The sequence below is a fragment of the Pundamilia nyererei genome, unplaced genomic scaffold (genome assembly GCF_000239375.1).
Source record: "Pundamilia nyererei isolate P.nyererei 1_Seehausen unplaced genomic scaffold, PunNye1.0 scaffold00220, whole genome shotgun sequence".
Classification (NCBI taxonomy): Eukaryota; Metazoa; Chordata; class Actinopteri; order Cichliformes; family Cichlidae; genus Pundamilia; species Pundamilia nyererei.
In genome coordinates, this window is record NW_005187621.1 from 883,919 (window position 1) to 909,647 (window position 25,729).

Here is a 25,729-nt window from a genome sequence, read left to right on the forward strand (position 1 = left end):
CTGTGCCTTTGCCATACAATGCAAGAAAAGACGACTAGAGTTTCTTCTTTGTCACAGTGGACTTCCTCAGACAAATGGGAAAAATCAGCTAAAGTTCAGTTTACTGGCTTGTTTTGCAGCTTCTTCATTAGCAGGTGCAGTTTGCTCAGTTATGTTTTTAGGACTTCTTCTCTGTCAGCTTAAATGTTAAGATTAATCTGTATTTATTCCAATTTCCTCATGGAAAAAGATCAGACTCACTGATTGACAGGACAGATGATCAGAGGATCAGAGTTTTTACCACCATCATTACTGCCGGGACAGAAGAATGGGTAGAGTTTCTCAGTGAAGGAGAAGCCAGAAAAGGAATATATCACATCTACATCATCTACATCATGAAAGGAGACCAGACCCTCCTCATAATCCACAAACACCCCCACCTTCTGAGGACCAGACTGAAGAGGGAGATGGACTGGAAGGTCATCAACTGCTACACAAATATTTTCACATACTCCTACAATCCAGTAACCATTTTTAGGACTCAATGTCATGACTTCCTTCCTGTTGACTGACTCTCTGGCCACTCCTAAAGCCCATTCAGTCTTGTCGTTAACCTGAACCTCAAAGTAAAATCTGCCTGAAGATAAACTCTGCTTTCCTAAAACAATGGGAAATTCAGAAAATCTCTCTGGGTTGTCTGGAAGATCATTCTCCTCTTGACCACAGTGTACTTGCTTTCCATCATCAGACAGGATGAGATAAGGATGTGCTGTATCAGGATCGAGAGTCACATCCACTGCATACTGCTGGACCCTCTTCAGTTCAGCCTCAAACAGCTTCTTCATGTCTTTACTGAGTGTCTCCTTCAGCTGATCCACAGCTCTCACCACAGCTCTCACCACAGTCCCCTCATATGATGGTGGATGGATACTGACCTCTGTCCAGTCTTTGGTGGCTGGAGCAGCTTTCAGGGATGAGAAGCTTTGGAGGAGGTGGAGGTGATCTTTAGAGCGTGAGAGCTGCTCCACCTCAGAGCTTCTCTTCATCAGCTCAGAGATTTCCTGTTCCAGATCTTTGATGAAACTTTCAGCCTGTTTCTCTGTTGTTTCCTGTTTATCTTCAATCTCCTTTATGAGCTCATTCAGGTGTTTGTCAACAGACTTCTTCAGAGCAGTGAAGACCTGAACACCTTCTGCTTTCTCTCTGTTTGCAGCATCTTTGCTCATCTTCACTGACTCTTTGATCTCCTGAATCTTCATTCGTCTCTTCATGATCATCTGTTGAATTTCAGCCTCAGTCTTCCCCAATTCTGCTTTCTTTACTTCATATTCTTCTCTCAGAGGAACAAACTCATGAGTATTGTGGTCAAAAACACAGCAGAGCATACAGACACATGTCTGATCGGTCTTACAGAACAGCTCCAGAGGTTTATCATGCATCATACACATCCTTCCTTCCAGGTTCTCCTCAGGATTGATCAGCTGATGTCTTTTCAGCCGTGAAGCTGTCAGGTGAGGCTCCAGGTGAGTCTGACAGTAGGAGGCCAGACACACCAGGCAGGACTTCAGAGCCTTCAGTTTGGTTCCAGTGCAGATGTCACAGGGAACTTCTCCTGGTTTGGCAGCTTGTTGCTCTGAGCTGCTGCTGCTGACTTTCTGCTGAGCTTCATGTCTGAACTGAGAAACCATGTCAGAGATGAAACTGTTGACGTGCAGCTCAGGTCTGGTCTGAAAGATCTTTTTACACAAAGGACACTGACACCTCTCACTGATATCCCAGTGTCGACTGATGCAGTTTTTGCAGAAGTTGTGTCCACATGGTGTGGAGACTGGATCAGTGAAGACATCCAGACAGATGGAGCACAGAAACTGATCTTCAGATAGAAGACAGCTGGCAGCAGACATGTCTGCACTCTGAGTGAGAAAGAAGAGAAAATGATTTTATTTTAAATTCAGTTTTAATCATATTTAGACTTGTTCTGCTTTTTCTTCCTTTCTGTCCTATGTCTCCTTTTCCAGTGCTGGATAGTCAAGATAAACATGATGAAAGTTTGAAATAATAAAAGTCAGTGTATGTGAAATTAATCCCTGTGATCCCAAAGTTCACATGTCACACTGCTCTAAATAAAAAGTATCACACTGTTCTTTTAGTCTTAGATCTGTTTGAAGATAGAAATCGAAGGGATGATGTTGAATGTCATCAGTGTGAATGCCCCTGAGAGCTCAAGTTAGTCTCTCTTCTGATTTCTACCCCCAGACCACCGGGCAATGGAGAAAGCTAACCAAGAGGTATAAGCTGCCCTTTGGTGTTTTGCCTCCTTTAACCAGTCCTCCTGAGCTTCAAACTGTCCTGATCAAATACACACATGACTTCCACTGCTCTCTCTACTGGTCTTTCCCCATTAAAGTCTTTACTGGGTTACCCACTAACATAAATCATCTGCTGTCAAAGATAAGATTACTGTTTCCTCACTACAACATCTTGCATGTTGGTAGTTAGGGAGGTCCACATGAGAAGGCCCTCTAAGCAAAATAGACGTCTGGCCAACCATTGGATCCCATCACCAAGATACCACCCATGTCAGAAATTCTGACCAAAAAGTCCACAACGTATGTGTCTTTACAATACAAGTCAAAGAAATTCTCACCCTTTAAAATTTAAAACAATGTGAATGAACAAGTTGCTGTGAAAGTGAGTGTCATGAGTTCACTTACCAATGTTTGTAAAGACTCTGCTGTGTTGTTGAGGAAAACCTGATGGATCCAGTTGACCCTGAGATTAGAGATTTAATTGTAAACTTCATTGTCTCTGGAGGATGATCCACATTTAGACTTTTAAACAGTTCAATCATGATCATCTGTACTCACCAGTGTTGGAGAGAAGCTCTGCTGTGCTGATATGAAAGGATCAGTGAGCTCAGTTTAATGTTCCTTTGAAAAGAAACTGATTCCGCTCAAGTGAATTTCTATTGTTACACATGCTTTTAGTTTCATCCTTCAGTATCATCCAACTTTCATCAGTGGAATGTCATCCATCTAGAGTTTTGTGTCACATCTTACTACATTTATTTTAATGGTTTATTTAATTCTAATAATTTACAATACACTGTATCGGTTCCCACATGGTTCAACAACCAAAGAAACAACAAAGTTTATCACTTTTCAGCCAATCACAGCTCAACATTACCAAAGAGTTGTCCAAATAAGAAAACTCATGTTTGTCACAGAAGTGGGTGTAGGGTTGTTTTTGTATTTGATGTTTGATTCCTAAACTGTGAAAGAGGAGAGTTTAAATGTAGACATTTAAAACAGCCTGATCATGGTCACCTGTATAAGCTGTGTTGGACAGAAGCCCTGCTGTGTTGTAGCAAAAGACTCAGTGAGTAAAGTTTTAGGTTCTTTTAAAGAGAAATAGATTTTTGCTCTGGTGTATCTCTCACTTTCATTTCTGAATTCTGACACTGAATTTCTCATCCTTCAGGTTTTCCCCCACCTCTTTCAGCAGGTGAGAGACATTGTTTACCAGTAAACATTCAATTGGAAGTGAAGCTCACTGTAATGTTGTAAATATCTTTAAACTGGTGTTGTAACTGCTTTTTTTTCAGGGTGGGGTAAACTGCACATCATGCATCTTTACTGACTTTAAAAAAAATAAGAATTGGGTGCACAACTTTGAACTTATTTAGGTTTTTCTCTAAACGTAGTCAAGTTACATACAGGCTCAAATATAAACATGCACGCCACTAATAAATGTCTCTTTTGGCAAGTTTCCTTTTGATCAGCAAGCTTTTGAACTCTGGCTAGATATTTGCAGAGACTCTCTTTGGTAGAAATGCAAATGCCAAGAGTTTCCTGATATGGACTTAACCCACACATTTTCAAAGAATTTCACAGCAAATCAGCCCCAGAGCATGATTTATGACAGTTCTTAGGTCCAATTGACTTTTCTCACCCAAACATACTCATCATTGTGTCCGAATAATTCCATCTTTGTCTGAGCTGACCATAAAAAATTCTCCAGAAGACATTTAGCTTGTCCATGTAGTCAGCTGTGAATTTTAGTCATTGGACATTGGACACTTTTAAAACCCGTCTGAAAACCCAGTTTTAATCCTTGACTTTTAAATCAGAATGAGCTTGTATTACTTTTATTTATCTTATTTCTTACTCAAACCTTCTAATTTTACGATTCTTTTTCTTAACTCTTATCATGTCTCCCTTTGTTTTTATTTCTCTCAATTATCTTAATTGTACACCACCTTGGTCAACGGTTCTTGTTTTAAATGTGCTATGTAAATACATTTGACTTTGACTGGTTTGTAATTTTTCAAACTTTACTCTTTCTTGTAATTCCCACGCGTGGCCACCAGAGGGCAGAAAAGACTCCAAACACCTGAAACACGACGAGCTTTGAGGTGGTCCAAGCAAAGCGCGATCCCGAAGTATCGCGATACTGGCAGGTTGCAGGGAGCCTTCTGCGACGCTCCTGTAGGCTTTTATTTATTTTTCCCTCGCTGAATTTTACTAAAATGACATTTTTATTTGACAACGTATCAGTTAATAATTGAAGAGATTTTATTTTAGACCCGCAGCGGTGAACACGGAGCAACATGGAGGTCGCTGAAGGTAAACAACAACAACAGCCAGTGAAATGATGCTGAGTTAGCCTGGTTAGCTTCACGAGCTAACGTAAATAAAGGCTCCGCAGTGCTGTTTGTGCTGCTGGATCATTTCAGGTGCGAAGTCTGACAAACACAGTGGAGACTCTCGGTGGTGATTGCATTCATGTCAGAGGAGATAGTTGTTGTTCTTCAGGTAAAAGTGAGGAGATCTGCCCTCATCCTGTGATATGAGGCAGGTGAAATGTTTCCTCCCCTCCTTTTAACTCATCGGGATCTTTGAATTCAGTAAAGGCTGACAGCACCCGGCTCCTCCTCCTCAGTATAAACAGAAATGCATATTATTAAAAACACGTGGATCTTTAATTTAAGCTTTTATTCTTATTTATATGAATGTGTTGAGCAGGTGAAATCTCATTAAACCGATGAGCATGGACATTAACGTTAAATAAACAGTGAGTGTTTACAAATCAAATTAACACTGATGACGTCCTCACTTTCTTCCAGGTGTGAGTGCCGCCACGCCCACGGAGGAGATGAATGGTGCCGGGAACCTGATGGACTTCCTGGATGAGCCTTTCCCCGATGTGAGCACGTACGAGGACTTCCACACCATTGACTGGCTGAGAGAGAAATCCAGGGACACAGACCGCCACCGTAAGGTGTGTGCTTCATCTATTCCTCTCCCTCCTCATTGTGAGGCGTGACACATGACGCGTGAGCTTTTATTTGAAATCCACACAGTGAACCTGTAAGTTGATCCTGTGTTTCTGCAGATCACCAGCAAGAGCAAAGAGTCCCTCTGGGAGCTGATTAAGAGCCTGCTGGACGCCTGGTCGGGATGGGTGGTGATGCTGCTCATCGGGCTCCTCTCAGGTCAGGCTCGCCGTGTCTCTGATCTCCTCCTCCTCTTCGTGCTGCTGGGCTTAAAGTTCCCAGGCTTCATCTATCTAGCTTCCTTTTTACCTTTATTTCTGTTTCTTACTCTGTTGTTGAAGCTGCAGACATCTCTCTGGATGTCCGAGCGACACCGGAAGAGAAACAGGAGCAATCTGAGAGTGATGAAGGTGTCTCTGAGGTGGAATGACTCCTCCCCTTCTCCTCCACAGGGACGCTGGCCGGCGTGATCGACCTCGCCGTGGACTGGATGACGGACCTGAAGGAGGGTGTGTGCCTCTCGGCGTTCTGGTACAGCCATGAGCAGTGCTGCTGGACCTCCAACGAGACCACGTTTGACGACCGGGACAAGTGCCCACAGTGGCAGAAGTGGGCGGAGCTGATGACAGGCCACGCCGAGGTTGAGTTGCCCGCTTTTAGTGGTTGTGTGTGTTTCTTCAATGAGTGGACAGAGTGATGAGCTAACTCTGTGTTCTCTCAGGGAGCCGGAGCGTACGTGCTGAACTACTTCCTGTACATCCTATGGGCTCTGCTCTTCTCCTTCCTGGCGGTGTCGCTGGTGCGAGTGTTCGCTCCGTATGCCTGCGGGTCGGGAATCCCGGAGGTAACAAACTTTTTCACTGGATAAACAAATTCAATCAGTTGGAGTTGGCTCAGTTCATTTGAGCAGGCTTCTAATGAAGTGTGTTACTTGCAGCAGGTGGCATTAGGCCACACCCCCATGCAGATACAGGAACTGAAGCCATGACACAGATGGTTTTTAACAGTTTTCCTGTGGGACTTTTTAAATGGAGTCTGATTGCGCTTTCAGCCGTGCGTTCGCTCTCACATGTCTCCGTCTGTTTGCATGTTTTGTGCAGATCAAGACGATCCTCAGCGGCTTCATCATCCGGGGCTACCTGGGGAAGTGGACCCTGCTGATCAAGACAGTCACGCTGGTGCTGGCCGTGTCATCGGGCCTGAGCCTGGGGAAGGAGGGTCCTCTGGTCCATGTGGCGTGTTGCTGCGGAAACCTCTTCTGCAGCCTTTTCTCCAAGTACAGCAAGAACGAGGGCAAGAGGCGAGAGGTATGCTGCGGAAAAAACACTCCTAACCTTTGACCTTTTAAGGGCAGTAAGATTTCCTCACAGTGTGCACGCTCTCCCCTCGATGAAGGAAAAGTCACATAGATGTATGTGTGTCTGCCTCCTGCAGGTGCTGTCGGCGGCAGCGGCAGCTGGAGTGTCGGTGGCGTTCGGCGCGCCCATCGGAGGAGTCCTGTTCAGCCTGGAAGAGGTCGGCTATCAGACCGGACACAGAGTATCTGTAGCTCCTCCTCCTCTCTCCTAATGATGTCCTGTGCTTCCTCCTGCAGGTCAGCTACTACTTCCCTCTGAAGACTCTGTGGCGCTCCTTCTTCGCCGCACTGGTCGCAGCCTTCACGCTGCGCTCTATCAACCCATTTGGAAACAGCCGCCTGGTGCTCTTCTATGTGGAGTACCACACGCCGTGGTACATGGCCGAGCTGGTGCCCTTTATCCTGCTTGGCGTCTTCGGCGGCCTCTGGGGGACTCTCTTCATCCGGGCCAACATCGCCTGGTGCCGGCGGAGGAAGACCACACAGCTGGGGAAGTACCCGGTCTTGGAGGTGATCGCCGTGACGGGGATCACTGCCCTTCTGGCTTACCCCAACCCATACACCCGCCGCAGCACCAGCGAGCTTATCTCAGAGCTCTTCAATGACTGTGGCGCGCTCGAGTCATCGCAGCTCTGCGATTACGTCAACAACCCCAACATGAGCCGGCCGGTGGACGACATCCCGGACCGCCCGGCGGGACCTGGTGTCTACAACGCCCTGTGGCAGCTCACCCTCGCACTCATCTTCAAGATCGTTATCACCATCTTCACCTTCGGCATGAAGGTCAGTGTGAGGAAGACGATGGGCTGGAAGTCGGTGTTTGTTTCCTGTTTCTGTTTCTCTGAGCGGATCTCTTTCCTCCTCAGATCCCCTCGGGTCTCTTCATCCCCAGCATGGCGGTCGGGGCCATCGCCGGGCGGATCGTCGGGATCGCCGTGGAGCAGATGGCCTACCATCACCACGACTGGATCATCTTCAAGAACTGGTGCCGGCCCGGCGCCGACTGCGTCACGCCAGGACTGTACGCCATGGTGGGAGCCGCCGCCTGCCTGGGTGAGTGCACCGTTCACCCATTAGAAGCTTTAAGATGTAGACATGATGAGGCCTTGTGTCAGGCCTGCCTGAAACAAGCTGTTTTAGCTCCTCCCCTTTTAACCCAAGCTTTGTTCTGATTGGCTGCCCCTGGTAAACAGCAGAAACTTCTCACACTGTCAATGGTTGAATTAAGTCTCCTCCTGTGATGAAGCAGCTGTGCTTGTGTTGCTTCAGGCGGTGTAACGAGGATGACCGTCTCGCTGGTGGTCATCATGTTTGAGCTCACCGGCGGCTTGGAGTACATCGTCCCCCTGATGGCCGCCGCTGTCACCAGCAAGTGGGTGGCAGATGCATTCGGTAAGGAGGGCATCTACGAGTCACACATCCTGCTAAACGGCTACCCGTACCTGGACGTGCGGGACGAGTTCACCCACCGCACGCTCGCCACCGACGTGATGCGTCCCCGCAGGAACGACCCGCCACTGGCTGTCCTCACGCAGGACTCCACGACAGTAGAGGATGTGGAGACGCTGATCAAAGACACGGACTACAACGGTTTCCCCGTGGTCGTGTCCAGAGAGTCAGAGAGGCTCATCGGCTTCGTCCAGCGCAGAGACCTCACGCTCGCCATCAGTAAGTCAACCGCAAATGCACGTTAGTCTTTAGTGAATCCGATCGAAAGGTTTCCACTGACTCCTCCCCTCGATCCATCCACAGAGAACGCCCGTCAGAAGCAGGACGGCGTGGTGAGCAGCTCAGTGGTCTACTTCACCGAGGACGCACCGCAGCTGCCGGCGAGCAACCCACAGCCGCTTAAGCTGCGACGCATCCTCAACCTCAGCCCATTCACCGTCACCGACCACACGCCCATGGAGACCGTGGTGGACATCTTCCGCAAGCTTGGTCTGCGCCAGTGTCTGGTCACCAGGAGCGGGTAAGAGCACGCCAAATGCCATCTGCTGTTACAGCCTGAAATATGGAAACGGTTGAAAATTCTCTTTTTTCTTTTTTTTTTCTCCTGTCCCATTTATGTTCTTTTGCCATCAGAATTATTGTCTAAAGGCAAAGAAAGATGCCCAATGCATTTACTTTACCAAATGGACCATCCTGGCCTTGCCGTATTGGTCTGTTTGATTGACCTTTGTTTTTATTGTTTATTTTATTTTATTTTCACTTGCTACACACGGGACAGACATGACTGGGGGAAAGAAAAACAGCGGGGAAGAGGAACGGTGATAAAAGGCAAAAACCAAAAACAAACAGACAAAAAATACATATATCAGTCACCTGGATCACCTGTTGAGAAAGAAAAAAGAAAACAAGCAAAAAAAGAGAGCAATATAATAAACAACATCATCGTGATGATCTATGTGAAGATAACAGCAAATACTAAATATTGAATATTATTGTGCAGCACATAAGATCGACAGTGCACAGTGTGCTTTGAGGTAGGAGCCAAAAAGGGTGTAGTTTGTGTGTGTGAGCACCCGTGTGTACACCTGTGAGCATGAGCGCGCTTGTATTCAAAAGGTGCCTTCATGTAATGATCTGCTAGAGGGTTGAAACGGGGTCAGATTTCATGCACCTACAAAGTCCTGAAAACATAGTTTCACTTTGTTGGTGACAAACTGGATCATTTGCAGTTGTCCTGCCACCAAAAATACTGTGAATACCTTGACTTTAGCAGTGACGTTCATCAGTAAAAACCCTGAAACCGTTTGTAGCTCAGAAGCTGATCTGTATCATTCCTTTAAAATGTCAGAGAAGGATTCGCTCCAGTCTGCAGGAAACAGAGAAGCAGCAGCTTCATGTTTCCTGCTCACCTCTGATGTCATTGGCTGCTCTGTTGGTAAGAGCAGCCAGTATTTCAGGGCTTTATCTAGAATAATAGAGATCGGGTGTTCGGTGCAGTGTTTTCTGTTCTATGTGCCAGTCTTTTTCTAAATATACAGTTTAAAAAAAAAAGATGAGGAAGGTGAAGCTGGGCTGAAGTTTTTAAGGTCATATTTCTGCAGCAGCCGGCTTAGCTTAGATCAAAGAGATCAGCAGCTTTTTCATTAGGTTATTTTAAGGTCAAACGGCTCCCTCTAGTGACTCAATGAGATCATTTGTCTTAATAGGTATGAAGCAAAGTGACATAAATAATTGTTAAAACTCCTAAAACCAATTAATTTATGACTTCTTTAATCGTTATTACATCTTTATTACCTCTGTTACTTATTTAAAAAAAATAAAAATGAAAATAGGTCTCCTATAACCAACATTTAAATAAACCCAAATGTATTCAGTGTTTACTAGGGATGGGTATTGATAAGATTTTCACGATTCCGGTTCCATTTTCGATTCTGTTTAACGATTCGATTCTTTATTGATTCTTTTTAAAAAAAGGAGAACACTAAGGTCGATTAGCTTAGAACTTTGTTTTATATCTTCTCTTTGAACAAGATAGAAATTTAGGAGTAACATGGCCTTACAAACCCAACAGTGAGATCTTAAGAGATCCACAGCCTACGACTCTTCAATGTGGTGTCACAGGGTCCCCAGGAAAAAAAATTGTAAATGTAAAATAATAAAATAAATATTCTTCTGTAGCAATAACAAAGTATAACATAAATTATTCTGTAGCAATTACACAAGAATATCCAGTAATGTCCCTGCCTACAATTAAACACATTACTGAAAATCGGGGCATCTGCTGTGGCAAATGGGTGCAAGCCTTTGACCACAAACTTAGTCACTGCTCGGTGACATTCGTCTATCCTGGCCTGAAAGGAGACGCTACCGGTAGACTGCAGCGACAACTGCCAGCATCTGAGCCAAACACACTCTGTCTCTCTCATCATGGTCACCTAAATGCACAGTAATGGCAGGTTTTGTAATAAGGCAGATCGCGCTAACATAATATGCACTGTTAGTTAATGCACTGCCGCATTAACGGGAGAGGACGTGCAAACATTACCGCTGCTGCTGGGTTGAGATTCACGAGTCCAGAATTAAAAACACGACATTCATTTAAGGTTATCGTGTGTTTTGTGAGCAAATGCTTTTGCATATTCGTAGTGTTTCCTCCCGTAAATGAAATATCTACTTTGCAAGTATTGCAAGTTGCCCTGTTGTCATCCGTTCTCGTAAAGTATGACCAAACTTTTGAGCGTTTGAGCCACTTAGGCACCGTGTTTCCTGCCAGGTAAATGACGCTCCGCAACAGGTGACGTCATTCGGGGCGACTGGAATCGATAAGGGAATCGTTTGCAAAAATGGCAAACAATTCCAAGGAATTGAAACAGTGGGAACCGGTTCTCAACAAGAACCGGGTTTTGATACCCATCCCTAGTGTTTACTCACTTATATGAGAGGTCAGCTGGTGTTTAGAGGTCAGGACACTTTGTGATCCAGCCCGCAGTGTCCATGCTTTGCTGTTTCTGCCAGGAACAGCAACAGCAAAGGAAGCTGGGTCTTAGACTCAACTTTCTCCTGTAGTTGATTGATCTGTGTGATCAGAGTGGCTGTCAAGCTGATCTGGTTGCAGTTTCAGTTTGTCTCCTCTAATCTGCACATTCTTCCTTTACTCATCACATGGGCAACGGCCTCTGACCTTTGTTTGCATCCCTCCTCTGCAGGCGTCTCCTGGGCATCATCACCAAGAAGGACGTTTTGCGTCACATGGCCCAGATGATGAACCAGGATCCAGAGTCCATCATGTTCAACTAGCGTGAGAGACGGGTTTACTGCCCTGATGGTGTAAATATGTCAAACTGGAAAGATGACGCCACGCTGCTCTGCTACCTGTGAAAAGCCCCTCCCACCTCCCTCAATGGCAGGAAGGCTTTAAAACATAGTGAATCCACCTTAACGTCGTTCATTTGCTGCTGCTCGTTCAGTTTAGAGATTCAGATGAAGGGAAACTGCGACTTCAGGGCAGTGTTTGTGTGTATGGAGTGAATCGCAGGGTTAACGATCATCTCTGATCATATTTAAATGAAATTTGGACCTCTGAGGCTCCGTGATGATTGTTTTTATTGATTCATGGTGTAGGTTTTAGAGATGATCTCATTCAGAAGGGTGTCTTTATTCTGCCTAGCTTTCCTCTCTTTTAGAGCTCAAACGGCTCTGTGTGTTAGATGTGTATATTTAACCCTAAAACACTCAGACTTTATAAAGATTTATAAAGTTTTAACATATTTAACATATTTGGTGAAGTGCTATTCCCCAAATATCCAGATCCAGACATGTTGAGTGATCTTCAGGCCCGAAACGTCAACATATTTAGAAAGTTTAGCTCTTCTTTGAATCCAAATTCAACTTTATCGGTTAAGAAAATGCACTACAAGTATCTATGAAACACACACACTTCTGAATGAGATGATATTCAGTCATAACTGGAAAATGATCATGTGTATCTTTAAATCTGGAGGTGAAATGGGACCAGCTGTGAGGGTCACACACATCTGGAGCTGATTTTATTTGAAGTTGAGGACTTTGTTGCACTTTGTCTTTTTTTGTTGTACGTGTTGCTGCCATATTTATATATTACTCCTGCCTGTGTTCATGCGTCTGGTGGACATGCCAGCTCCCTCAAACACTAAACCTTGTTTGTTTGTTTGTTTTACTGTAGCATTGGTTGTTCTTCTAATTACCAGCCAATCAGATTCTTTGCACAGAGAGGAAATCACAAAGCTCTCCAACTAAACTCCACCCATGAAAATCAAAAAGCAACCCTGATCTTAGAGGATGGGTGTGCACCTCTGAACCGCTTCCAGTCATCTCAGCTGTTTTCCTCATAGAGACGACCTCCCCTGGACCCTGAATGACCAGCTTTGACCTCGGTACATATCCATAAAGTTGTGGTTTGATGGCCTTTAGAATAGTTTTGGGGTTTTCACGAGTTTATCAGATCAGAGAAGAGCTAAAGGCTTCATCATGGTTGAATTTCAGTGGGTAACAAGTTAAAATGCTCTGTGGTTGTCATGTTTGACCTGATTGCACAAAGATTTAACACCAAACCAGAAAACTTAAAAAGCAAACAGCGTCCATTAGAACAGCTCCCAGAGCAGGCAGCTCAGAGTGTTTCTTTCCTGCACTGCAGGAGGGGAAGAAAGCTCATTTCCATCATTTTATTTGCTGCTGAGGCATTTAATCCACATTATTTCTTTGGTACTACATTTATATTTGATATTAATGATCAAAGCTGTAATCTGCAGGAGAGACGGCGGCTGCAGCAGATTTTACCCCTAAAGCAGCTGAAAAGACTCTTTTCTTCTCCTTGTTGAGGAGATGGTTTGAAGACATCTGACGTGTTATTTGTTTATTCAGTGTTGAAGCTGTTTGTTTTGACTCGTTTAAAGAGAAGATAGTCACTAAAGGACTTTTAGCGAGCTGTGTCCAAATATCAGTGGTGCTGGAAGCGGTCCAGAGCTGCACGAGGAGGCGATGGAAGGAGCTTCGTTTCCTCCTCTAAGTTCCTATTTAACAATATGAAACCTGCTTTAGTTGCTCTAAAGGCTCCCACACATACTCACAGGCCCTAGTTCTAGTTCAAATAAGCTAATCGAGCTCTTTCTTTTAATCACAAACTGGATTTAAAGACAAAGCAAAGGGAAAATGTTGCCAAGTCACTCATAATTAAAGGCCATGTGAGCGACGCTTTGCTTTTCACTCTAGTGAATCATCTAAGAGAAGCTAAGTCAGAGTGTGTCTGCGTGTGTGAGCCTTTACAGCAGCGGTTTCATACCCACCAGTCTGATGCTGCTTTAACACTTTAAGGTACTGTGAGCTCCCGTTATGTAAACTGACATTAACTAACTGTTACCATGTGAGGATGTGATAATGTGTCCACGAAGGTCATTTTAAAGCTGATCTGAGCGCGCTCAGTGCTCGTTGTGTTTGTGTTGGTGTGGAAAGACACGGGTGCTGCTGACACTCCACACAGACGAGAACCTTTGAGGGAAACTCGTCCGTTTAGTGTTTTCTTTGACAAATGCCAACAGAATGTACCGGAAAGCTCTCTGTGCTGTAAATACTGAACGTTTAGTGTTTGTTAAGTTAGTGCGTTTCAGACAGGATAACATCAACTCCACGTTTTATTTGAATGGTGGGTGGTTATGAGGTAGAAATCACACATCTGCACTTTTGTTTGTGGGCTTTGGAAATAAAAGGACTGAAGAACAAACGAAAACTTTGAACTTAACCTCAGAATAAACTCGACTCTGAGTCCTCCTTCCCTTTTTTATTTATTTTTTACTTAGAAGCTTTTAAAAACTCTAATCACACAGAATCAACAGTAATTTAATCAAAGCTGGATCCATTTTTTTAAAAATATTAAAAATATTTACTCACTGTTTCACATCAGGGGGATCAGTAAAGCATCTGTTTAAATGAACTGGATTAGTCCACCAGATGGCGCTGGTCGTTCAGACCTCCTGACAAGCCTGTCTGTTTCCTGCCACAGTCCAAACACGTCCACATTAGCTTCACCTAATTTAAGTGTGGTTATTTCTCTGACTTCACCTGTCGCCGTGGGATACGCTCCAGCCCCTCTGTGACCTTACAAAATAGATACAATCGATCAAAACAGACAGTCTGCTCTGAAGTGAGAAGCATTAACTCCTTTCTTAAAGATCATCAAACATTAAAAGCAGCCTGAATCCAAACAACGCCATAAAAACTGTAAGATTAACACCACACATTTGTATTTATTAAGCTTTCTGATGTAACACAGCCAGTAATCTTTCAAGAAAGAGTCAACAATTTGTGGACTGGACACTTCCTCCTCTTTGGTGGCTATCTCCATCTCCAACTCTGTAATAAAAACTCTTCCTCTGCACTGTGTTAGAGTTTTTCTGTTTGCTTGTTTTTTTCATTTGGATCTTGCTTTTATTATCTTTAATTATCTCTTATGCAAACAGAACTGTCTGAGCACATTAATATCTTTACATGTTAACCGTTTCATTCGGTGTTTCAATACCAACTTTTTGATTTGCACAAAACTGCTTCTGCATCAAAGCAGTAAGATTAACATGGTGCAGTTTATTAGAGCCAAACTTAAAGCTGCTGCTTTTACCTTGTGTCATTACTATTCACAGTTAAAACGTGTTTTCTCTGTAGCTATGAACAGCTGAACTCGTGCTTTTGTTGTACCGCGGACAGAGGTGACAGCACAGCGCTGGTTCTCCAGAGCCAAGATGGTCTGAGCATTGCATTTGAGATAAATCCACATTAACCACAGGGAGACACATCCCGATGTTAAGACCGCCATGTTTATAAACCTGACCGTGTAGACTTCCTTTGAACTTCCTGTATGTGGTCCATGATGTGGACATCAGCTGTGTTTGTCAGTAATAGCCCTACACAAAGCTACACTTTAAAAGATACATAACTGCAATATTATTTCCATTTCAGGCTTTTTTATGTGTTTGATTTTAGTCCACAGACGCACCAACAGCAGTTTTTATATAAAAACACCAACTTCTCCTGAATTTAATTGATGTTTATGTTTCTGAGGTAAAGGTGTTTCCCTCCTGGTTTTCCAGCCATCTGGGTGACACAGAGACAGTACTTCTCAAACAGGAAATTCTGCAGCTCCATGTGGAAATCCGTCAGGAAGTCCAGGTCGGTGTACATGACCTGGAGCAGCACCAGCATCTCCGCCTCTCCCCACTGCCTGTCAGCAGCAGCACAGTATATGTGTGTGAGAGTGTGTTTTATGTGGGTTGGCACTGACCGGTTGTCAATGATGGGAGTTTTTTTAGATGTTCTCACACTTCTTCCATCACCTGCAGGGACATACAGCAACAGAGACTCAGTGCTGCCCCCAAAGGCAAAATAAAGCAACTACATGTTTATAAAAACCTGTTATATCCTCAGTCTGACTGATATTTATGTTGTTATTACATAAACAGCTCTTTAATTTGCAGTTACATGTGTGGTGTTGGAGTCTTTATCTGGCAGCACGCTCAGAAACTGGCCACAAATGAACTAATAATACAAGTGAAACTTGTTGTTATGATACTTTAATAACGTTTTTATATTATGACAAAAATATGACAATAATGACACATTAAGTCATAACCTTGAGCATTTGTATTACATCGCTGGATACAAATTAAAAAAAGAGTGAGCAAGTCATAATTATGCTATTTAGGCTCATTATTGTCTGATATGAGGCATTAAGTCATTGTTAATTATTAATTAGAAGATGCTAAATCCTAATTTTAAGATATGATGAAGGCATCGCTTCTTATAAGTATATGAGGTCCAAATATCAAAAGAAAGACATTCATGAGTATGACAATAAAGTTCATTATCATACTAAAGTCATCTCTTATGAGACACTAAATGATTGCTATGAGAATTTCCATCAAACCTGTGAGATATTAACTTGTAATTAAGAGATAATAAGTCATAATTATGCTTACATTGTTATTGGTGACAGTCTTCCATAGGGATTTATTATTAAAGGTTTAGCTACTAAATCTTAAAGGATGGTTAAGTAAAACGTTCCTTCACTGTTTATTGTAATGAGTGAACTATCCAGCTTGTTCCACAGTATTTTAGTTTCACTTTGGTGTTATTTTTCCCTGATGTGAAGACTCATCCCTGATAGGGCCCTGGCTGTCACATGGCTTATTCATGACTCTCTTGAGATGGACGAGGCTCTTTTAACCACATAGAGGTCAGACCCTCACTCTGAAGCTGCAGGGGCGTTCATGAAACACGGAAACTTACTTACTTACATCATTCCTGATTTCTTAGTTTTTGTGTATTTGTCATGCTTACATGTTTCAGATCATCAAACACATTTAACACTAGACAAAGATAACACAAGTAAATACAAAATCATTTCTTCACTGAGTGAAAAATGCTATCCAAACCTACCTGCCCCTGTGTGAAAAAGTGATTGCCCTATAAACCTCATTAATGGTTCTTGTGTGACTTTTGGTAGCAATCAAGTGTTTGCGATAACTAGCAATGAGTCATCACTGTGGAGGATCTTCAAGATCGGCTTTTGTCTCATCAGTCCACAGAGTATTTTTGCCCAGTCTCTTTCTTATTGTTGAATCATGAACTCTGACCTTAACTGAGACAAGTGAGCCCTGCAGTTCTGTAGATGTTGTTCTGGGTTCTGCTGTGACCTCCTGGATGAGTCATCAGTGCACTCTTGGAATAATTTTGGTTACCTGGTCACTCCTGGGAAGGTTCACAACTCTTTCAAGTTTACTCCATTTGTGTAAAATGGCTCTTTATTTGGTTCACTGCACTCCTGAAGCCTTACAAATGGCTTTTTAACACTTTTCCAGACTGATAGATGCCAGTGACTTTGTTTCTCAGCTGTTTCTGTAGCTGTTTCAAATCTTTTAGCCTGCCTCATTTTGTCATTCTGTTTTAATTCAAATTGAACTCAGTTTTCCAAAAATGTGGTTAATCACAGCTGATTTGCAGTGAATTTCTTTTTCACACACGGCCAGATATGGATAGCTTTCCCCCCCATATAAATAAAATCATCATTTCAAAACTGCATTTTATATTTAGTTGGCTTATCTTTTAAAAAGAATATATTAAAATTTGCTTGATGATCTGAAACATGCAAGTGTGACAAATATGCCAAACAAATCTAAGAAATCAGCACATATACAGCCCTTACGTTCACAGTGCGCATAGTGACTTCTTCTGAGACTTTTAGACAACCGGATCAAAATGCAGGCCCTGTCTCTAACCTTTGAGATCTGCAACAAGCAGTGGTCTCCAAACTCAGTTCTCTCTAACTTCTCATTCACCATAAAAATAAAAAAATAATTTTTGTTGTCATCTCGGAGCCAAGTTGGGCCCGGCCTGCTCCAGAAACGAAAATGACACCTCTTGACTCTGACAGGCACACCTTGAATTTTTAAAAGGGGTCACCTGAGGCTGACGGGAGAGCCCCCCGGCTGTAGTTGCGCGCTTCTGCCGGGAGGTGTCGCGACTATGCGGCTTCACTCGACTCGCTGCAGGACTCTACGGCGTCTGGCAGGGGTCATGATTTGATTTACTACGGCAAATAATAATCTTCCCCTTTTTCATTAGCAGCGGGCAGCTCGTCAGTTAGAGAGGTGAGAGGTTAGAAGCGCAGAGATGGCGTGAGCTGCCAGAAGATTAAGATTTCACCAGCGAGGAAGTGATCGCCGAGCCCCACGGAGGAAAGTAACGGTAGTTTGTGGCCGGAGGCAGCATCGCCACTTCTGACTTTTTTCCCTGGGAACGAGTCAGTCCATCCGGTGAGTGGATTTACAGCCGGTCGCTGAATTAATAACTAGTTAATTAAGCCGCCAGGAGTCCGAGAGACAGGTTAGAGGCGTTCACGGCTCTCCTGCGGGGAGAACAGGGTTGAATTTCCCCGCATAGCTAGCACCAGCTCGGCTGTATTTTTGGATAGAAAGCAGGCTATCAGCGAGCTAGCAGCTGAAGCTAACAGCTCAGTTAAACTGTCCTGACACCTAACTTAATGGTCACCTGTGTTAGCGCCCCTTAACGGCCCGTTAGCTGAAAGCACAGAGGCACTGCTAAGACCACGCTAGGATCTGGAGGTCAGCAGGCTGGAGTCTTTTAATCTGGAGGTGATAGTTGTGGAAACTTGGCTCTAATTCTCGCCTTTTTTGTTCTCCCCCTCATTAAATCACAGCAAAGCTGTGCAGGAGAATGAAGCCCAATGCCGGGCACAGCCCTCCGCAGCAGGACAGCCTGGAGCTCTCTCCTTCTTCCACATTAGCTGCCTCCTAAGCACAAGCGCCGTGTACGAATCCTGCTGCAGGTCCTGCCAACTGTAACACCTCTGCTGGACCACAGGTGAGGAGGAGCGAGGAGGGAAAACAAGACCACCTGGGGGAGTCTGCTTCCTGCAGCCATGGAGGAGGAGGTGGAGGCGGTGAGCATGGAGTACCTGCTGGAGCAGGTGACGCAGAAGGACCTGGGGAAGAGGCTCCAGGTGGGCCAGGAGGTCATGGAGCTGATCCTGGATGAGGAGAGGTCCCCGGAGCTGGAGCAGGACCAGAGCATGCTGGACAGGATGGTGGACTGCGTGGCCAGCTCCTGGGTCAATTCCAGCAACTTCAAGGTGAGCAGAGCAGCAGCAGCTGGAGGGTGAGATGGGGTAAAAAGAAAAAAAAGATCCCAGTCCTCACATCTGTCAGCGTGCTTGTGAATACAGCACTTCAGCCTCAGCTGTTGCAGTACAGAGGGAGTGGTGCTTTTATTTAGTTGTGAAACTCGGCTGGAGAAGTGCCCTTAATATAGAGTGTTGGCTGGGTGTGTTAACTGTAACACACCATTTCATTAGGTTTCTCATCCCTCACTGAGTGTCTTTAATAAAAGAAGAGCTGAATGGCTGGTCGTTTTGGGAAGGAAACACTCAGTTTAAGTCACGATGAGAGCCACTGTATTCCTTCTGAGAAGGTGGAGAATTCCTGAGCTGTGGAAACCAAAAATATTAAAACCGACCTGTAATAACATGGCTTTAAATAGAGAATTGGCCAAACAAAGCCCCACTAAATACAAGTGTGGTGTTTATTCTGTTATCTTTACCCTCCAGATGTGTTGTAATGTTTGGCTTCCTGTTGACAAATGACACATCTTTGTAATGTCAGCTGATGTCCTGAGAAATGACTGAAGTTAAGAGTTGAATTTCTGGTTATTTTAGGACCAGGATAAGTTATTAACAACTTAGTGATATGCAAAAGTCTTCTTGGGGTAAGCTTTGAAAATGATGGTGAAAGCCTGCTGAGCAGTTTTCAGTGCTTCTTGGTTTCAGATTGTGTTAGTGTACGGTGCCATTTGAAGGAGATCTAACCATCCTTTCTGTTAAATAGAAGAAAATAGAGTCCAGAATTCTGATTTCTTTTATTGTCGTTTTTTAAGGTGGTACTTTAAGTCTTCCTGCCTCTTATTTCCCACCTCGTTTGTGTGTTTGAGCCTGAAACCGCTCGATGCTAATTACCGCAGCTCCTCGTGGAGCGCTGCTCTGTCTGAGAGCTGATGAATAACCCACCAGCCTGTTTACCTTCAGCTGCAGTCAGCCCGGTTCCCCGTGCTGCTCGATTAGCATGCTGTACATGGACGTTTGCTGCCGCCGCCGCTGGTGCTGGTTAATCAATAGAGATGGGAGTAGTGCACAGTAATGTAGAGCTGCTTTAGGCTGATGATGTCACTTTTTAATGCAGCGGTGCCAGAGAGGACGAATCAGAGTCGTGCTGACTCCACAAATATGCAAAATAAAACAAAAACAACCATCTGCTGTTTAAGTTTGTGTAGTTTAAACAAACGAAACTGTCAATGAACCCTCGTGTTTCACGCCGGTCAGATAGAAAGGTAAATGTGCCAGACTTAGCCAAACAGATGCTGAATAAAAGCACATAATTGATTAATCGATTAATCATAGAGCATCTAAGGACAGTTACAGAGCTCCTGACCCTGATGATGGATTTACTCAACTGTTGCCATTTTTCACCAGCTCTGCTTCTTATACAAACTACATGTAGCTACCCAGTTCTTTTCTAATATTACTTATTAAAAATGCCTTAAAACTCAAAGCCAGACTGTGGGAACAAACCGTCCAACATATCTGAGGCTTCTGTAATGTCTCTCAGGTTTCCTTCACATATGTTCTTCTCATGGTCGTATTTTTGTTGGGTTCAGTTAAGTTCACTTTTATTTATATAGCAGCAATTCCCAGCAACATTTAGTTAAAGACCGTATAATAACACAACGAAAACCCCAATAATCAAACGGCCCCCCTATGAACAAACATTTGGCGACAGTGGGAAGGAAAAACTCTCTTTTAACAGTACGACTAGTTGGAGTTGAGGGGAGGAAGTCAGGACAAATCTATGGATTTGTTTCTGATATAGGTAGAGTCTGTGTTACCTGATTTAATAGAAGGTTTTTTCCTGTCTGATAGACAAAAAAAACAAAACAAACGGTGTTAATATTCAGTGAATGAAACCCCCAATGGTAAAAATGCTTTGGTGGAAGACCAGATGGTTTGTTTTTTTTATAAACATCTGTTTTACAAAATAGATGTTTGCACCATTGTCTACCAAAGGAAACCCTCTGATGTGAATCACAGCTCCTGAACGGCTGCTGAACTTTTAGTCTTATTAACTAAAATGCCGGATTTTTCACTGGAGTCTGGTGTGGCATCATTTCACTCAGTAGTAAGAGCAGCAGACACATACGGACCAATCGTATCGCTGCATCCCGCGCTGCCCTGGAAACACAGCCTCCTGTCCGTCCTGGTGATGTCTGTGGGGCCGTAACGAGGACGGCGAGGCTCCCAGGCGAGCACGGCAGAGGCAAGCTTAATTTACCAGCACCCATTAGCCCAGTTTCCTGCTCTGTGTGAGCGAGCCAGCAGGTCTGACAGAGACTCAGCTTCCAGCCAGTCGCTGCCGTTAACAGGGCACTAAAACCTTCCAGCGCTGAGTGTGAAGGATGGAGGAGGGCTCTTTCACAAGCTGTTAGGATAATGGCTCGTGTTAATCAATCACAGGCCTCTGATGTAAATTAAAAGGCTGTCCAGCCAGCTGTAAATACAGGCTGCTTATGGGCAGCCTCTTATGGCAAAAGTGAAGTGCTTAAACATGAGGGAGGGATTTAAGATGATATGAATAATGGACACATGTTTAGATTCATCTCCACATTGATTTCTTCCTCTCTTTAGTGGATCAAATGTCAGAAACACTCATTTTATTTGTAGTAGTCGAATTATTCAAATGTCACCACAAAATCCAAAGATATTCACTTTATCATCATGTCGAAAAGCAGCAATTCTCCTTCTTCACATACTCATGTCCAGATGTTTTTGGGTGATCTAAAGGTTAAAGGTCATATTTTGGACTACATATCTGCTCTTTGTGATATGATATGGAGCTGAGAGTAGAAAACACTGTGATAAACTGAGTGTTCAGAGCAGTCTGAAACCTGAGCTTTAGCTTCTCTGGGATTGCGTTTACATATTTGAAGTGTTGGCAATGTTTAATATGAATCCCCACTTCTTATTCGGGAGACATGTGACAGTAAGTAAGAAAAATTTAAACAGATCCCTGTAAACCTGAAAGTGTTTTTCTTAATCCAGATTATTCCCACTCAGAATGAACCACAAATCTCCATCAGTCTGCATACGGTTATAAAAGTGAGTCTATAATACCTTAGTTATAAGATGTCAAAGCATTTTCCTCATATTTCACAATTAATTCATTGCACAATTAATAAACAAAGGTGTATTTTATGTAAGTGAGACCTACCCCAAAATAAGTGACCTCAGTGGCTTTCCTTTAGTGGACACCAACAGATTTCATATGCAGGAAAAAAAACTGTTATCAGTTAATCATTTGAGTCACTTCTAACATCATGATGTATTTAATATTTTTTGTCAGAATCAGTGAAAACACCCATCTTTTACTCTTTTATAGATACACAGTCGATTTATTAGTAAGCAAACAATCATTAGTTGAAATAACAAAACCAAACCACAGCTAATATGAAAATTTGGGTTATTATCTAAAAAGTGTGACTTAATAATGCAAAATTTCAAGTTATTTTCTCCAAAGTTTGAGTCAGTAACATGAAATTTTGAGACAATAATTGGTTTAATAATTTTATATAAATGTTTTATATATAAATATATAATTTTGTTTGTTTGTTTGTTTTAAATTATATAAAATTTAAAAGACGCTCAGTGAATATCACTCCAAGTATATAAGAGCTTACAGGTAAATATGTAACACATTTGAGAATGAATATATAAAAACGAAGTATCTTCATAAATTAAAATAAAGTCCTTGGAAGAAGAATGGCGTTGTTATACAATGAAAATAGATTGTAATTAACTCGTTCAAATATCTACGTCAGTGCCGTTCCGCTCTCCGTCCAGCAGATGGCACCATAGCGGAGGCGGTCGTTTTATTTCAGTCACCCTTACATTAGTCACGCTCAATCGCTCTCTGTTGTTGAGAGTTTCCAAAAATTGCACCGTGGTCTGAACTCGCGGTTCAGGTGGTGCGTATGTGTTGATATGGTGTCAGCAGGGAAGCTCTCACTACGCGTTCATTGAGTTTCCCAAACCACCCCATGACAAGGAAAGTCATGTTCTCGTCCCCGGAAGCGCTGATAGTAAGATCTACACAGTGGCTACACTCACGGTTCACAATCAGGTCAACGCTTCAGCGCACAGGACCGCAGTTCACACTGTTAGCTCACATCACAGATACACCAGCAGCCTTTATTCGGCCTTTTTCTACCTTTTTAGAGCTGAAACCGCTGCTTTCTGTGTTACCCATAAGCCTTTGCGGCTCATATTCAAATACTGTGCTGCTGCGGCGCTGTGGAGCTGCCGGCGCTGAAGGAGGAGTCACTGTGGATCAGTTTAACCGCCCGTGTGATGGTGTGTGTGTTTCAGGTGGTTTTACTGGGGATGGATATCCTGTCGGCTCTGGTGAGCCGGCTGCAGGAGAGATTCAGGACACAGGTTGGAACTGGTGAGCCTCTCCTCGTTATTTACTGCACACATAATAACAGTACAACAACATGAGCTTCAGCTTACTTTTAAAAATGACTTTAACCTGTTTTTGTTAGTTTTAGATAGATGTATTTATACTAAAATAAGACTTTGTGCATTAAAAAAATCTGTTATTTTATTAAATATTTAGAAATGTTACAAAGTGTATATAAATATGTATTTTTTACATTTTTGCCAAATTAAAAATATTTAATTTACATTTTGATGCACCTTGAGTGTCTTTTATTTTATGTTTTCATTGCAAATCTCTACATGTGTGTATTAAATGTAATTTATATTATTATTTAAGGTTAATGTTACTTTATTGTTTTTCATAGGAGGAAATGGCTGGAATGATAGTTACATATACTAAAATATCAAACACTGCAATTAAAAAAAAACACACTTAAAAATGAAAGAACTGTGTTTTCTTACATTTACACGATGGTGTGTGATAGAAGGACACCAGCAAGAGGGTTTATAAAGTGATAGTGAGACCTGTTAGAGAGAAAAGAGCCTGCTACTCACATTAAACACACAACAGTTTGAATCAGTAAAAGAGAAAACACTGCAAACAGTTAAAAACAGTTTACAGGAACCAGCTTCTCAGACTGACTGTTAGAGCCAAATGTGTGACCTTATTTCTAGTAGAGGGGTTTGTGTCCATCATCATGTCTTCTCCTGTGTTTAACTGGTTCTTTTGTAGTTTTAGTATTTAAAGGCTGAGCATCATGAACACGTGTCATGTTTGTCTAATTGTGTCTTTCTGAATACAGACTATTTTTTAAAGGCTTTGAGTTCAGCAGAATTAGTTTTTAACTAGTTTTCTCACACATCGTGCTCACCTCTACAAAAATTATTTGAAACTTTAAGCCAAACTCCGTGATACAGTGTGGCCAAACACGCGTTTTATGTTATTTTTGAAGTGTTGTGAGGAAGTACTTTTGATTTCAAATGTATTTATTTGTCTGCATTAGACAGTTCCTCCCATTCCTCACTGTTACTATGATAAAACCACCGATACAGGAAGGATTTCATTCATGTGGCTCACAGATTTTAATCCCATTTTACTCTGTGCTCCTCTTATTTAAACTTTAATAATCCTCCGTAGACTTAATGTTTATATCACAGCCATTATTTTCAGTCTTTCACTTAACTTACTGTCTGTGCTTGTACGGAAGTAATGGAAGTCATCTCTATAATCAGATGACACGAGTGCAGCAATAAGAAAATTGATTCAGTTCTCAGAGTTCACACCCCACAGTTTCAGCTTCAACAGATGATTTTATTTTCCTGACCAAAGCTTAGATTCTCTCTATATTTCTCCTAGTTTGAGAAACACTGCGTTAATATCCAAACATGGAGGTTTTTGCTTTCTCTGTGATATCACTGCAGGCTGTAAACACCAACTCTCGCTTCCTGTTTCAGTCCTGCCCAGTCTTATCGATCGACTGGGAGACGCCAAGGATCAAGTCCGAGAGCAGGACCAGGCACTTCTGCTGAAGATCATGGACCAGGCTGCAAACCCACAGGTACACTCACTCTTCATCTTGTCTCCTTTTTCACACCTTTGGTCACAGGAGATCCACCTTAGCAGAAATATGTTCAATTACCATCAACATTTGTTGAATTTAAGTGCATCTCGGGAGCTGATATTTCATTCAAACAACTGTTTTGCACGATATAATAACCTCATGGTGGTGCTGACCTATAACATCTGGTGTCATAACTCTGCAAACTACAGGGAAACAAGACGGCACAGGAGAAATTTTGCCATCAGGCATTTAAATTCAAATTTAAACTCACAGAAAAGTAAATTAGTCTAACACTCACATTTCCACCTGCATGTTTGGAATTATCCACCACTGGGTCGTCCTCCAACAGAGCGTCACCATAACGTTACAGGTGACATGTTAATGTCTCTCTGTCTTCTCCCTGTGTTCAGTATGTGTGGGAGCGAATGATGGGAGGATTCAAGCACAAGAACAACAGGACCAGAGAGGGACTCTGCCTGTGTCTCATCTCAACTTTAAACGTGTAAGTTATTAATATTATTGAAAGCAGTAACTGATTTATAATGTAACAGCAGGTTTGGCGCTTATATTTGGGACTCTGTTAACTCTTTGTTTGTTTATTTAGCTCTAAAGTTTCAGGAAATATTCAGAGAGGTTTATCACAGCTTCAGATATAAAACTGTCACATCTGATTTTTATTTCAAAAGTTCAAACCTAAAACTGGTTCATGGGATAAAAGAAAAGCTGCAAACCTTCACGTGCGAGAAGCTAGAGACGCTTTTGTTGTTTTTGCTTTTAAAAAACGCAGAAATGAGTGTGTGGGTGATTTTCAAAATAAAAGAGCACAAACTGGAAGTTTTATTCATAGTAAAGGAAGCGTACTGATGATGTCATGTGTCTTTGAGCTCACCTCCAGTTTTACTTGACTTTAGTCAGTTTTGTGTTTTGATCTTTCAGGTTTGGCTCTCAGAGTCTGACGCTCAGTAAAATCGTTCCTCACATCTGCAGCCTCCTCGGAGACCCCACCAGCCAGGTACAATGCCTGC

The 25,729-nt window shown here is 42.8% G+C and overlaps 3 protein-coding genes across 12 annotated transcripts in view; 2 read left to right on the forward strand and 1 right to left on the reverse strand.

Annotated features, from left to right (window-relative positions):
* Positions 1 to 236: 236 nt before the first annotated feature.
* On the reverse strand, positions 237 to 1,883 carry LOC102192846 (E3 ubiquitin-protein ligase TRIM11-like). Its single transcript, XM_005748386.1, has one exon. It carries the CDS (start codon positions 1,881 to 1,883, stop codon positions 237 to 239), a length of 1,647 nt encoding a protein of 548 aa, XP_005748443.1.
* Positions 1,884 to 4,439: 2,556 nt separating this feature from the next.
* Positions 4,440 to 11,456, forward strand: clcn4 (chloride channel, voltage-sensitive 4). Its single transcript, XM_005748373.1, has 13 exons — positions 4,440 to 4,466; positions 4,563 to 4,604; positions 5,105 to 5,259; positions 5,374 to 5,473; positions 5,707 to 5,894; positions 5,976 to 6,098; positions 6,355 to 6,561; positions 6,689 to 6,769; positions 6,849 to 7,394; positions 7,478 to 7,664; positions 7,881 to 8,279; positions 8,364 to 8,580; positions 11,267 to 11,456. The coding sequence occupies exons 2-13, from the start codon at positions 4,589 to 4,591 to the stop codon at positions 11,355 to 11,357; spliced, it is 2,310 nt and encodes a 769-aa protein (XP_005748430.1). The 5' UTR covers positions 4,440 to 4,466; positions 4,563 to 4,588; the 3' UTR covers positions 11,358 to 11,456.
* Positions 11,457 to 17,600: 6,144 nt separating this feature from the next.
* Positions 17,601 to 25,729, forward strand: part of LOC102193141 (CLIP-associating protein 1-A-like) — a 39,804-nt gene continuing 31,675 nt past the window's right edge. For all 10 annotated transcript variants that reach the window (XM_013914734.1, XM_013914736.1, XM_013914738.1 and 7 more), the window contains exons 1-6: positions 17,601 to 17,896; positions 18,301 to 18,732; positions 23,071 to 23,149; positions 24,598 to 24,701; positions 25,115 to 25,206; positions 25,641 to 25,716. In XM_013914734.1, coding sequence (XP_013770188.1) covers positions 18,523 to 18,732; positions 23,071 to 23,149; positions 24,598 to 24,701; positions 25,115 to 25,206; positions 25,641 to 25,716 — 561 coding nt within the window. In that variant the 5' untranslated portion in view covers positions 17,601 to 17,896; positions 18,301 to 18,522. The remainder of the gene's footprint in view (positions 17,897 to 18,300; positions 18,733 to 23,070; positions 23,150 to 24,597; positions 24,702 to 25,114; positions 25,207 to 25,640; positions 25,717 to 25,729) is intronic.